At 42.8% G+C, this 13,988-nt stretch overlaps 1 protein-coding gene and 1 long non-coding RNA gene across 2 annotated transcripts; both read right to left on the bottom strand.

Moving 5' to 3' along the window:
* Positions 1-4: 4 nt before the first annotated feature.
* Positions 5-7,367, bottom strand: LOC114907143. Its single transcript, XR_003796651.1, has 3 exons — positions 5,621-7,367; positions 1,892-1,973; positions 5-1,564 (listed from the first exon to the last, which is right to left on the bottom strand). It is a non-coding gene; the product is annotated as an uncharacterized LOC114907143 (long non-coding RNA).
* A 68-nt stretch (positions 7,368-7,435) lies between these two features.
* On the bottom strand, positions 7,436-9,400 carry LOC114907142 (rano class II histocompatibility antigen, D-1 beta chain-like). The gene has a single exon (XM_029242452.1). It carries the CDS (start codon positions 8,147-8,149, stop codon positions 7,559-7,561), a length of 591 nt encoding a protein of 196 aa, XP_029098285.1. The 5' UTR covers positions 8,150-9,400; the 3' UTR covers positions 7,436-7,558.
* Positions 9,401-13,988: the final 4,588 nt, after the last annotated feature.

Consider the following 13,988-nt stretch of genomic DNA (forward strand, 5'->3'; position numbering starts at 1 on the left):
GTGGGGGTGTGATGAATTGGGCAATTGGGATTGACATGTATACACTGATGTGTATAAAATGGATTACTAATAAGAAAAAAAAATAAAGTTGTACCTAATATAAAAGGGGTTTTTAATATGTGTTTGCTGAATAAATTAATCAATTAATTAATTTACTGGTGCACACTATATTTAGTGTTTAGTGATATAAAAAAATAAAATTTTGATTACATAAAATATTTGAATATTCTTCAATTTAAAATGATTAAATAAGATATTCAGACAAGTCAAGCTTTCAAATCTGTCCATTACAACATATTTTCTCATTGTCATTTAGGCAACCACTTTTACAAACCTTCCATTGTTTCTATATACACATGTGAGTAGAATATAATGGAATAGAATGGGTATAGCTAGATATTCTTTTTCTCCTCCTCTCTCCTTTTGCTAATTTATTAAGCAAAATGTTGTATACTACACATACTCTCCTGTACCTTGCTCCAAATATATTTTGGAGATTATTCCATAGCAGGGTACAGAGAGCTTCTCATTTTTTTCTAGCTGCAGGGTACTTCATCGTTTATATCAGTGTATTCATGCATTCCCTTTTGTTTCCCAGAATTTTCTGTTTTCTGCTAAGGTAAGGTCCACACAGGATTCTCTCATGACAGACAGTTTGTCACACTATCTGGTGGGGGGCCTCAGAAATACATCTTTTCCACTACAGTGGCTTTGTCCTGATAGCTTTCTGAAAAGAGCATATAGAAAAAAAAAATTGAGGTGTTGAAATCTACCCTTAATAATAAAAGGAAAGTTCTAGAAGTACCCAGGTTTAGATATTTTCTTTTAAAAAAATCAGGGAAAAGAGACAAAAGAATGTGATTGAAGGCATCATATACTTACAAGTTACCTGCATGTCTTGTATTTGTTGTCCCCTTTCTGTATCCCATGGTGTGAAGGGACTTGTGTGTTTGCCTTTGAGAATGCAAAGATGTAGGAGACCAAGAAGTGGGTTCAGTAAGGGCTTTCTCCTAGCTCAGGGCAACACGCCTAAATACAGAATGCAGAAAACCCCCGAGATAAAACAGGGAAGGAAGCAAGGAAACCTTCCAGATCACATGTGTCCAAAATTCCGGAATGTAAATGAAAATGGTCTTTGTTTTGTGATGCAACTCTCCCTTTCTCTTTTCCTTCTATTTCTTGTCCTTGATGCTGTATGAAGCAGAAGATTCACTCCCTGTGTATCTCAGAAAATAAATATAAGGAAATGAGGGCCAAAGGAGGCAGCAAGGGTAGAAAGCAAAGAGGATCAGGAAAGAATGAAATAAGGTACTGGAATCAACACTGGGAACTTCCAGGTCCAGGTTAGGGGCTGAGGAAGCCATCCAGGACATTTCCTGCAGGGTCATTCAACCAGATCCTGAGCAAACCAGATCCTGAGAAAGTACTCTTGTTGTGAAGAATGAGCGCTAAGCAGGAAAACTTTTCGTGCTGTGAAGAAGCTGGGACAGAAGGTTCTTCTTTGTTTTCAAAATTTTTCTTTTTATTGAAGTAGAGTTGATTTACAGTGCTGTGCCAATCTCTGCTGTACAGCAAAGGGACTCAGTTACACACATATAGACATTCTTTTTTATATTCTTTTCCATTATGGTTCATCACAGGAGATTGGATATAGTTCCCTGCACTATACATTAGGACCTTGTTGTTTATCCATCCTATATATAATAGTTTGCATCTGCTAATCCCAAACTCCCACTCCATTCTTCCCCCACCTCCCCTCCCCCTTGACAACCACAAATCTGTTCTCTATGTCTATGAGTCAGTTTCTGTTTTGTAGATAGGTTCATTTGTGCCATATTTTAGATTCCACATATAAGTGACATCATATGGTATTTGTCTCTTTCCGACTTACTTCGCTTAGTGTGATCACCTCTAGTTGATGGGACAGAAGGTTCTTGCTTGAGTGTTACCATCTTCGCTTCAGCTCAGGAGTCCTACAGGAGACAAGAGGAGAGGGTTTTTTCCAGACCTACCTCTTCATGCTGCTTCGTTCCCTCTTTTGGGGGGCCTCACGTTAAAGCCCTGTAGTAAGAAGGGGGAAATCATTCTTTTTCTTTTGGCGGTACGCGGGCCTCTCACTGTTGTGGCCTCTCCCGTTGTGGAGCACAGGCTCCGGACGCGCAGGCTCAGGGCCATGGCTCACGGGCCCAGCCGCTCCGCGGCATGTGGGATCTTCCCGGACCGGGGCACAAACCCGTGTCCCCTGCATCGGCAGGCGGACTCTCAACCACTGCGCCACCAGGGAAGCCCGGGAAATCATTCTTAAGCCTCCCTGAGCCAAAGATACTTTAGAGCACAGGCCTCTTATATTATTTATTTATTTATTTTTAACTGAAGTATAGTTGATTTACAATGCTGTGTTCATTTCTGCTGTATAGCAAAGTGATTCAGTTATACACACACACACACACACATTTTCTTTTCCCTTATGGTTTATCCCAAGATACTGAATATAGTTCCCTGTGCTATACAGTAGGACCTTGTTGTTTATCCATCCTATATGTAATAGTTTGCATCTGCTAACCCCAAACTCCCAATCCATCCCTCCCCCACCCCCTCCCCCTTGGCAAACACAAGTCTGTTCTCTTACTAGCTGGTGCAAAGCTTTATTGCAAACCACCTAATCAGAATTCAAAGTCTTTCTCCTTTTGTCTGTCTCCTGTCTTGTCATCTCCACCACCATTTCTAGGAGACCAAATCCATCTCTAAAAGAGGCTGAAGGGGCATTACCTGTTGGCTGAAGTCCAGAGTATCCTAGGAAAGGGAAGGGAGGATGTATACTTAAAAGATACGGAGGCAAGTCTGTTCCCGGATACAATGTCCCCAGCCCCTGACTCCCCCCTCTCACCTGAGATTTCTCTACATCACCATCCATATCACCTGATGCCAGGGTGGAGAGGAGAGCAGACCCTGAGAGCATGTGACCTAGGAAGCTTCCGTCACGCAAATCCAGCATCATTTCATCAGGCTTAGCGTCTCTTCTTGCATTTGCCCCAGGATCTCCATCTGAGATCTCCATGCATGATAACCCTTCTCTTATCTGTACAGGCCATCACCTCTTATATTTCACTCATAAATAACCGCGGACTGTTGATTTCTGGATTTCCAGGAAATTTGAGATTGACTAGGTAAAGGTTGCTCGATGTGTTCTCTGAATATCGATGGCCCTGTATGATGACCCTGTAGGACAGGGTCATTGATATTCAGAGAACTCACTGAGCAAAGCCGTATTTCTTCCTCCAAGAAACCTGTGGGGCATCTCAGCTGCTAACAGCTTCCTTACCATTTTAATTCCTGATTAAGAGCAGCCCCACCCCAAGGAAGAGCAGACCCATAACACAGGCCCCGATTCTACTCAGTATCTTGCCTCGTGAAGGTTCATACCGTGTCCCTGAGAAAAGAAGCTAGTTTGGGTGATTTTTACCCTGAATCCAACTTCTCTGAGACTCTGAGAGCTTTGACTGGGGGGAGAAGCCTGATATGAAAGAACTAGAATAATTGGCCATTCCTAGAAAAGGAACGGCTACAAGGTTCAGGCAGTGGATCGCTTAAATATCACAGCCCTGGCATAAGGCCACACGTCTTCAACATCTGATGGACGAGGAGCCTGGGACTGGTTGAGATTGAACTCCCCTCAGGACAGGAACATCCCTGTAGAGGATGTGCCCCTTCTCAGGTCACAATAACAACTCAGAGCAGGAGTGTCAGAAGCACAAGCCCAGCCCGACGCAGGGGACTGGTGCCCAGGGCCAAGGGGTGACCATGACCTGTGATGTCATGGGAGGCTCAAAACAGGGACATCCTCTTTTCTGCTTGTCAGGCAGAACTGCCTCCCCAGGGAGTATAGGTATTTGTAGAAGCCATCACGAGATGTCTGTAAACAATCAGGAGATTTCTATCACAGGATATCACAGGGCAGCCCCAATAACCTAAGCTGAAGGAGAGAAGAACATGGAGAAAATGCACATATGCTGTGGGGAGAGGAGAAACCTGACACTCGGGGGTAAGCAAGTCTCCTCCCTGATGGGTAAGGAATTTTCGAGGTCAGAAGGCTTCTCACTCCATTCCACTGTGACAGGGCTCGTCCAGCTGGGGTGCTCCACGTGGCAGGTGTAGACCTCTCCACTTTGAGGAACTATTTCAAGCATCACCATGGTCTGGAAGGTCCAGTCTCCATTAGGGATCAGGCCTGTGGAGACCACCCCCCGCCTCCTCTTCCTGGCCATTCTGGAAGCACCTGACTTCAGTGTGGCCTGGATAGAAACCATTCACAGAGCAGACCAGGAGGCTGTGGTGCCACAGGGGCTGGGTCTTTGCAGGATACATAGTCACTGTAGGCTCCAGTAGGAGAGAAAATGTAGAGGGAATAGCGAGGGAGACAGTAAGTCTCCTGACCAGATGTAGCCTTGTGCAGACCAGACTGCCATGTGGCTTAGGAGAAGTCAGTGTCATGGGTCTTGAATTTAACCCCTATAACAGGGCCTATTAGAGTTGAGAGATGTTGAGCAAAATTGTGGGGCTTCTTTTCATAATTTGAAACAGTTACCTATTGTTGAAGTGTTTACAAATTTTGCAAGACACAGGGTGCATTCAATAAAAGGGTAATTTCTGTAACTAGGCTGCCTGTGTTCAAATCCAGGCTTTACTTCTAACTGGTTAATCCTGGGAGAGTTTTTAAATCCCTCTGTGCCTCAGTTTTCTCTCCTCTAAAGGAGGATAATGATATGAATTTACCTCTTCAAGTTAAATGAGTCATATATACAATGGAATACTACTCAGCCATAAAAAAGAACGAAATAATGCCATTTGCAGCAACATGGATGGACCTAGAGATGATCATACTAAGTGAAGTAAGTCAGAAAGAGAAAGACAAATACCGTATGATATCACTTATATGTGAAATCTAAAATATGACACAAATGAACTTATCTACGAAAGAGAAACAGACTCACAAACATAGAGAACAGACTTGTGGTTGCCAAGGAGGGTGGGGCTGGGGGAGGGATGGAGTGGGAGGCTGGGGTTAGCAGATGTAAGCTATTATACTGTATATGGAATGGATAAACAACAAGGTCCTACTGTATAGCCCAGAGAACTATATTCAATATCCTATGATAAACCATAATGGAAAAGAATATTTTAAAAGGGATGTATATATGTACAACTGAATCACTTTGCTGTACAGCAGAGATTAACACAACATTGTAAATCAACTATACTTCAATAAAAAATATTGATCATCATATTAAAAAAAAAGAGCTAATGGACTTAAACCATGTAAGGAAATGGTTGGGGGAATTCCCTGGCGGTCCAGTGGTTAGGATCTGCGCTCTCACTGCTGAAGGCCCAGGTTCAGTCGCTGGTCAGGGAATTAAAGTCCCACAAGCCGCACAGGGAGGGCCAAAAAAGAAAAAAAAGAGATGGCCAGAACTTAGCCTTCAGTATATGTCAGTTACTTATTGAATGTTTTTACTGTGAAAGAAAGTGTGATTCACAGCGTAAGGGTAAATTAGGGAACAGTAGTGGGGTAGATAGAGATGTAGAGTGTGAAATCCTGGTTACACTGCCTCAATGGACTCACATCTTAGAACAGCACAGAAATGGTTCTTCCCCTGAGAAGCAGAAATAGACAGAGGTCATTCTCTAACGCTATGAGTTGTGTCTCAAGGAAAGCATGAGTCCTGCAGAGGAAAAGGAACAAGGAAAGTTAATCATTTAAAAAGTTTTTATTGTTTTATACTCAGCTGATGGATCTCTCTCTCTCTCTCTCTTGCTCTTTTTTTTTCCCCCCCCAAAAAAAGCCACATCTAGTTTTTCAATTGTTATCATTTTAGAATTCTCTCTCCTTCTAAACTGACAATTGAGATCAGGGCAGGGTCTGGGACTCTTCACGTCTGAGACAGCCTCTAGCACTCTCAGGCCCTCAATAAATACAATTATTTTAAAAGAAAGGAGAGGGACTTCCTTGGAGGTCCAGTGGTTAAGACTCCGCCCTCCCAATGCTCAGGGCCTGGGTTTGATCCCTGGTTGGGGAACTAAGATCCCACATACTGCAACTAAGCCTGCGTGCCACAACTAGAGAAGCCCTTGTGTGGCGACTAGACCCAGCACAGTCAAAGTTAAATAAATAAATAAATAAATAAAAAGGAGAAATGGGGGACACAATTGTACAGTACCACAAAATAGCAGATTTAAGACCGATGGTAAATCATTAGTCACAATTTTTCCGTTTCTATTTCAGTAAGTAAAAAATGTTAAATTCTCAACATGGAAAATATTGAACAGAATCTAATAGAAACCACAAACTGGAGAAAATGTTGAATCAAATACCAGCAAAGTGTTAATAATCTTACTGCATAGACAGCCCATAAAATTACTGAGAAAAACACTAGGACCCTAGTGGCAACAGATTAATAGATAATGCTTTGGGCAGTCATTCCAACTGGGGGGAAAAAAAGAGAGAAGAACTTTAGAAATAAAAGAAATGTAAGTTAAAAATAATAAGATATAAATTTCTAACTAAGTGGCAATATGGAAAATAAAATCTAACAATGGGGAATGTGAGGTAAATTGTTCACAACCATACAAAGGGAAAGCACAACTACTTAAGTACTATTAGCATTATAAAAATAGTAACATAAGTATGGTATTATTATTATTATTATTTTTGCGGTACGCGGGCCTCTCACTGCTGTGGCCTCTCCCGTTGCGGAGCACAGGCTCCGGACGCGCAGGCTCAGCGGCCATGGCTCACGGGCCCAGCCGCTCCGCGGCATGTGGGATCTTCCCGGACCGGGGCACGAACCCATGTCCCCTGCATCAGCAGGCGGACTCTCAACCACTGCGCCACCAGGGAAGCCCCTTTTATGGTATTATTAAGTAACAAAATTATATCTGAAAAGCTAGCTTCACAATCATTTCAAATATGTAAAAATATACACACTAAGAAAGCAAAAGAGTAGTTGGAAATTCAGACCTAAAAGTAGCCTCAGAAAGGTCGGAGGTGAGTGGGAGGTTCTTCTCCGCTGCACCCCTAGTGATTAGTCTCCCTCACAAATTTCATTCTCAAAGAAACGCGCCTGCACACAGACGCCGGCACATTTATTTCAGGGGTTTCAGGAGTAAGGGGGTGTGTGCCCAGAGCAGACTGGGGCTCCTCTCACGCTCTCCCAAGCCTCTTACATTCCTCACCTCTCCTCTCCTCCCCTCGCCTCCCCCAACCACAGACACCTGGAGGTCCCTTCCCGCATCTCTGACCACCCGCCCCAGTCAGCCCTTATCTCTGTCTCCCCTCCCCGAGACTCTCCCAGGGCGGCAGCGGAGGATGCCTGGAGCCCTCCCTCCTGCACCCCTCTCCCCATACCCACCTCCCTCCCGGTCCTCTCAGACCCCAGGCCCACTCCCCCCACCATACACACACTCTCTCCCCTCTCACCAGCATACGTCGACAAAATCTCACTTTAGTTTTCCCACAGAAGGCTCTCACGTGTACCCTCGTAACTTGTACTTGTCCACAATCCTACACACTCACCCTGGACTCAGTCCCTCTGTCTCTGTGTCTCTCTGTCTCTGTCACAGCCCCCCCACCTCCCCCCCGACCTCGCCGCCGCATGGTGCTGCTCTCCAAGAACTTGTAGTTAATCCTGCAGAAGGTGTGCACGGCGGCCCGCGCCCGCTGCAGGGCATCCTTCTGGCGGTTCCAGAGCTCCGCGGCCGGCCGCCCCAGCTCGCTCACCGCCAGGTCCTCCCCTACGTGGCTGTCGAAGCGCACCAGCTCCTCCCGGTTATAGATGGACCTGTCCAGGAAGTGCACCTGCCGCGTGCTGTTGGAGAAATGACACTCGGACTTTACCTGCACCATGAAAAGTGCTGTGGGGACAGGAATGATGTTGTCACCCGGGCGCATGGGAAGAGAATGGCGGTGACGCCCACCGATGACAGGCGCCCGGGCACAGGCCGGGGGCGCTAGTACTCCCTCGGAGGCTCTACCGGCACCCCACGGGTTCATCTTCCACCTGCCAGCGGTGGAGGAAGGACGTGGTGGGCGGAAGAGACCCCTCTGCTCCTGAGCCATTCGGGCTCCACTTGGCTTCCATGCTCGCCTGGACATCTCCAAGTGTGAACTGGACTGGGATTTGCCCCATCACCATCTCCTCTTAGGAGCCTCCTTCATTCTGTAAGTCTTGGTTAGTGCTGTGCTTGTGTCCAAATTTCGCTGTCCCTTGGGACTCCAAGGAAGGGAACACAGCCGTCTCCCCTCTACTTGTGGAGCTTAAAATTTAGTGAAAGTGATGGACAAAAGCCAAACACGCAAGAATTTATACAGAAGTGAGAAAAGTAAGGATAAAAGTGTGGTGTTCTATAGCAGAGAATGATAGGATGACCTAAATTAGGTTAGGGTGCCAGAGAAGTGGTCTCTGAAGACCACTTTAAGTGGTAACATAAAAGGTTACGTGGATGTGAGCTAGAGGAAGTGTGTGTGTGTGTGTGTGTGTGTGTGTATGTGTTTAGGGGAAAAAGAGAGACACATTTTAGGTAATGGTAATACTGTGTGGAAAAGCTGAAAGAATTGATGAACTTCCTCTAGAAAGTTCACTGAAGCACAGAGAGTGAGAGGAAGGAGGGGAAAAGATTAGACTGGAAAAATCACATGGAACCAGGCACTTAAAATCCTTGTAGGTGACATTAGGATTTTGACTTTATGCTAAACGTAATGAGAACTATTGAAGAGTTTTAGGAGATTAAAACCATAACCCCAATACAGGTCCACAATTCCTTTTCTGCATTTCCAAATCTGGATAGCTCAGAAAATCAGATTTTCTAAAAATTTGCTGCTGAAATTCGTTTGGCAAATCTGACCTGCTGAGGGAAGGGGTCAAACGTGTCTCAGAGCTCTTATTGGTTACATATGGTTCTGTAGCTTCACTGTGTGTAAAGATACATATAGACATAAATATACACATATATATCATATGAATGCACATATTTTTGACTTTTTGGTATTAAATTACAGTATCATTAACATTATGTTAGTTCCAAGTGTACGACATAATGATTCAATATTGTTAAAAGTTATACTCCATTTAAAGTTATTACAAAATAATGGTTATATTTCCCTGTGTTGTACAGTATATCTTGTTGCTTATTTATTTTATTCACAGTAGTTTGTATCTCTTAATCCCATACTTTTATCTTGCCCCTCTCCCCTTCCATTTCCACACTTGTAGCCACTAGTTCACTCTTTGTGAGTCTGCTTCTGTTTTGTCATATACATTTGTTTTATTTTTTAGATTCCACTTATAAGTGATAACATAGAGTATTTGACTTTCTCTGTCTGACTTATTCCACTAACCATAATACTCTGTAGGTCCATCCACATTGTTGCAAATGGCAGAATTTCATTCTTTTTTATGGCTGAGTAATAGTCCACGGTGTGTGTGTGTACGTGTGTGTGTGTGTGTGTGTGTGTGTGTATATATATATATATACACACACACACAAACCACATCTTTACCCATTCATTTGTTGATGGACACTTAGGTTGCTTCTGCATCTTGGATATTTGTAAATAATGCTGCAGTGAACGTTGGGTTGCATGTATGTTTTCAAATGAATGTTTTTGTTTCTTTCAAAAATGAAAATATTTTTGTCTTTAGATTTAGTTGAATTGTGAAAATGTCAAAAAGAGTTAAAGAATAACCCTGTGGTTAAAGGTAAGAAGAATAAATGGAAGTTTCTGATATCATTAATAGTGTGGAAAGTAGCATTGCTGCAGAAATTTGAGGCATTTTACTGAAAAATATTGTAACAGCCACCACTATTTATGACTTAAAAAGACAAGTTGTTGAAATCAAATAGAGGTGTGATGACCAAGACCTCGTGACATTTTGAAAAGCATGGCGTAAGGCAAAAAATAAAAATGAAGATCTTGAACTTGCTTTGATTGAATGGATTCAACAAGAAAGTAATGAATTTGTTCAACCGTCTAGTTTTGGGGGTAATGAAACAAGCTAAATAAAACCACGAAGAGGTGAACTGGAAGGTGGATGTGTGTGGAGAGTGTAAGTCTAGAATGTTTAGAAGCAGCATAGTGTATATAAGGCAGTGCTTTCAACCTCAGTGCTATAGGCATTTCGGACCAGGTGGTTCTTTGTGGCTGGGGAGAGGGAGCTGTTCTGTGCATAGTAGCCTGTCTATCAGCTTTCCTGGCCTCTACCCACTAGTTGTCAAAAGAACCCCCCTGTGTGACAACTAAAAATGGCGCTATCTGGAGCCAATGTTCTGCGGCGGGGGAAGGAACGGGGAGAAAGAGTGCTGAGCTGTCGCTGGGTGAGAACCATGGGTGTAAATCATATGAAAAAACTGTCCTGGAGAAACCGCTCTCAAGTACGGAGCAGCTGAGACTGACATAGAAAAATTTGCCAGTATTATTTCTGTTGAAAATCTTGGTCCTACATGAAATATGTTTTTTGGGAAGCCGGTCCCAGTGAAGAGCTGTTTTTTCCAATAAAATAAATTTGTTCAGTCCAACCAAAGTTGACTGATTTCTTTGCCTTGGCAATTAGTCACTGTGATATTGTGATTTATGATAAGAAACATGTATTTGTTCTTCATCCCCGTTTCTGCCACAGGTCTCCTAAAACCCTGGAAATTTCCTAAGGGGTAAAATCAGTAAATGAGTCTTTTATATTAATTAGGTGACTTTTGGATCCAGTCTAAGGAGATGTACTGGTCCATAGTCCTCCCTATCTCAATAAACAGCACCACCATCCACCTAGTTATCATGCAAGACAAAATCCTGAGGGATAAGCTTTTGATTTTCTATCTTCCAACTCCCACCATTTAATTCATTAACAAGTCACTCAACAATCTATCCCAGATCTGTTCACTTCATCGCTACTACACTAAATGAAGTCACAGGCACATCTTCCCTGGAGAACCCTTCTACTCTCCCCTAACTGGTCTCTGTAACTTCACTTGGAACCCCTGCAATCCAACCTCCATGTGGTAGCTAGAATTAGTTTTTAAAATAAATATAAATGGACTCTCCTTGTAACCCCTTAGTAGCTTCACATAGCTCTGTAAATAAAAGTCAAATTTCTCACTATGGCCATCAGGGCCTAACATGATTTGACTCCTGACTTTCTCTCTAACCTCATCTTATTCCACTCCCCAACTTGCTTTCTCTGCTTCAGCTCCTCTAACCTTCTTTCCATCCCTTAAACACAGCAAACATCTTCCCACACTTTGACCTTTCCCCTGGTTCCTCTCCCTGGAGCATTTGTCCCTTAGATCCTTCCCATGTCTGGCTTATTCTCATCATTTATGTCTCAAATGAATGTCACAGGGAGAGCCCTGTAGACACTTGCAGTGAAGTCAGGTGAATACAATTTTCTCAGTCCCTTAACCCTTATATATTTTTTTCAGAGCATTTATTGCTGTTTGAAATGTTCTTCTTGGTTCAATGTTTATTGGGTTGTTGTCTTTCTCTCTTGTCATTAGGTAACTTCCATGATCATAAGGGACTTTTTTTCTGTTATTCAAATAGAATCCTCTGTGCCTAGGACAGAGCCCGGTATATAATAGTTGCTCAAAGAAGTATTTGTCATCTAAATGAATAAAGCCATAGTTTTGGGAATTGATCTTTGTGGGGCTCCTGGTAAAGCAAGAAGGGGCTCCAGTTCCAACACACTTTTGTAATCATGACACCTTATGTCTCTTCTACTTTCCTGTGAGAAATTCAGACTAACTTGCTCTTTCTCCTCTTACTACTTGGAAGAAACATTCACAGGTAAGGAAAAGGTGATTTTTAAGAGATAGGGAACATTTCATGAAGTTTCATTTCATCCAATGCGTCTGTTATAGTGCTGAGGGTTTGTGCAAACCGGGGATTTTTAGTAGCGGTGATGACATAGTAGGGGAAAGAATAGGGAGAAACTGGAAGGAGAGGTAACCAAAGACGGCTAATTATGGAAAATAGGTGGTATGATGAATGAACCTATGAAATTTGGGCCCAAGACTCCAAGAGGTCAATGAGTTCCCTTGATTTCCTTACTGGCTTTCAGCCCTATGGGATGGAAACAGCCTTCACACGCTCTGTATCCTGCTCAGGGTGTATGGTTTGAACCATATGAAATTGCTGATATTTGACTATTTGGAGTTTATAAAAATATAATTTCATAATTTATTCTATACTAGTTGAATCTCTTCTTGTGGGTTCAGGCCAGAGAAAGAGGAGATATAGAAGAAACTGATAGGATAGAAAGGTTCAAAATAGAATAAGCACTAATAAGCACTAACCTGTGTCAGGTTTTCAGTTCTTATGAGTTCTTTGAGGCATCACAGAATGCCCCTTAGATGCTCCTTAACTACAGGGTCATTCTCAGTACTAAGGATCCCTGCTTCAGGTCCAGAGTGCTTTACGCAGGAGAAATAGGGAGAAAACTAACCCCAGCTTTTGTCAGAGTACCTCCAGTACAGGCATACAGGCCTTATGAACAGTGGGGTTTAGGGAGAAAGAAAAGGAGACAATAGATAACCAACAAGGACTTACTGTACAGCACAGGGAACTCTACTCAATATTTTGTAATAACCTATAAGGGAAAAGAATCTGTAAAAGAATATATATATATATATATATAATATATAATATATATATATAACTGAAGTGCTGTGCTGTACACCTGACACTAACTCGATATTGTAAATCAACTATACTTCAACTTAAAAAAAAGAAAAGAAAAGGAGACAATGGTGAGGTCTCTTGATACATCCTCACGTATTAGTGAGAGGTAGCCGCATCACAGATCCCATGGACATAACACAGGATCTTCTAGGAGAGATCTTTCTAATTCCTTTTGAGTCCCCATAAAATTTTCAGAGGATTATTCCCACTTTCTGGCATAACTCAACAGAATAAAGGGAACCACGGATGGGAATTATTTTGAAATCATTAATAATCATTTTAGATTATTTTTGAAAGCATTTCTAAACCCTCTCAAAACCCCGAGGGAATGGGATATAAGGCTGGAGAGGTTTTATTAGAAGAGAGTTGACAAGAAATAGCCTATATGTATATATACGAAGGCACCTTATGCTGGTCTTATAAAGAGGGCAAGTATCCAGGCTCCTTTTGTTTGTGGAAGGAATTGAGGATCCATATGATAAAGGTAAGTAGTCACTGAAGAAGATGTCGGTGTTTTAAGTAACATGGCCTGGACCCAGACAAAGCTAACTCCCTCCCTTCCCCCACACCCCAAAATAGCTCACCATCCAAGGTGTGCACTTACCTCTCCAGCCCAAGCCAGGAGCGGGCTCAGCACCATCAGTATCACTGTCAGTATTACTGTCCAGGAGCCTGCGGGGAACCAAAGGCACACCATGCAGAAGAAGAGAAGAAGGCAGGGTGCAGGGAAGCAGACAAATCTCAGTGAGGACTAGGACCCTCCTCCAACCCACATCTCAAATATTACCGACCAAGGAACTCATTTCTTTGTTCCTGGATTGGGTCGTCTCAGTTTCGGAGAACCAATCAGATTCATCTGTGAATATCATCATCAGTTGCTGGTTAGATACTCAATATGAAGTTCCTCTTTTGAAACTCAGATTTCCTTCCTTAGGAGGATTGTTTTAATTTCGTGCTTTAAAGGTTTGATCCAGTTGTATTTGTAACATTTTAACTGGGGCCCTATTGTGAGCCAGCTCTGTGCTGGTCAGCGATGGTCACCCAAATTTTTCAGGATTGTCTCCAGATACTGTCACTGAGTTTAGTGGGACCTCCAGGATACACATAGAGAAAGCGGCTTATCGGGGGCAATCCTTGTGGAATGGAGGGTCTTGAAGGTACCTTTGTAGAGCTTGTAAATAACAATGTAATAGGGTCAATGTCCAAATCACATTCTACAAGACCCTCCATGTGGAATGGAGGTTCTTGAAGGTACATTTGTAGG

Source organism: Monodon monoceros, unplaced genomic scaffold (genome assembly GCF_005190385.1).
Source record: "Monodon monoceros isolate NGI ecotype Baffin Bay Population unplaced genomic scaffold, NGI_Narwhal_1 Super_Scaffold_3, whole genome shotgun sequence".
NCBI lineage: Eukaryota > Metazoa > Chordata > Mammalia > Artiodactyla > Monodontidae > Monodon > Monodon monoceros.

What these genes read in the sequence shown, in the direction of transcription:
- LOC114907142 (XM_029242452.1), bottom strand. Translation starts at nt 8,149, where the DNA reads ATGTCCAGGCGAGCATGGAAGCCAAGTGGAGCCCGAATGGCTCAGGAG.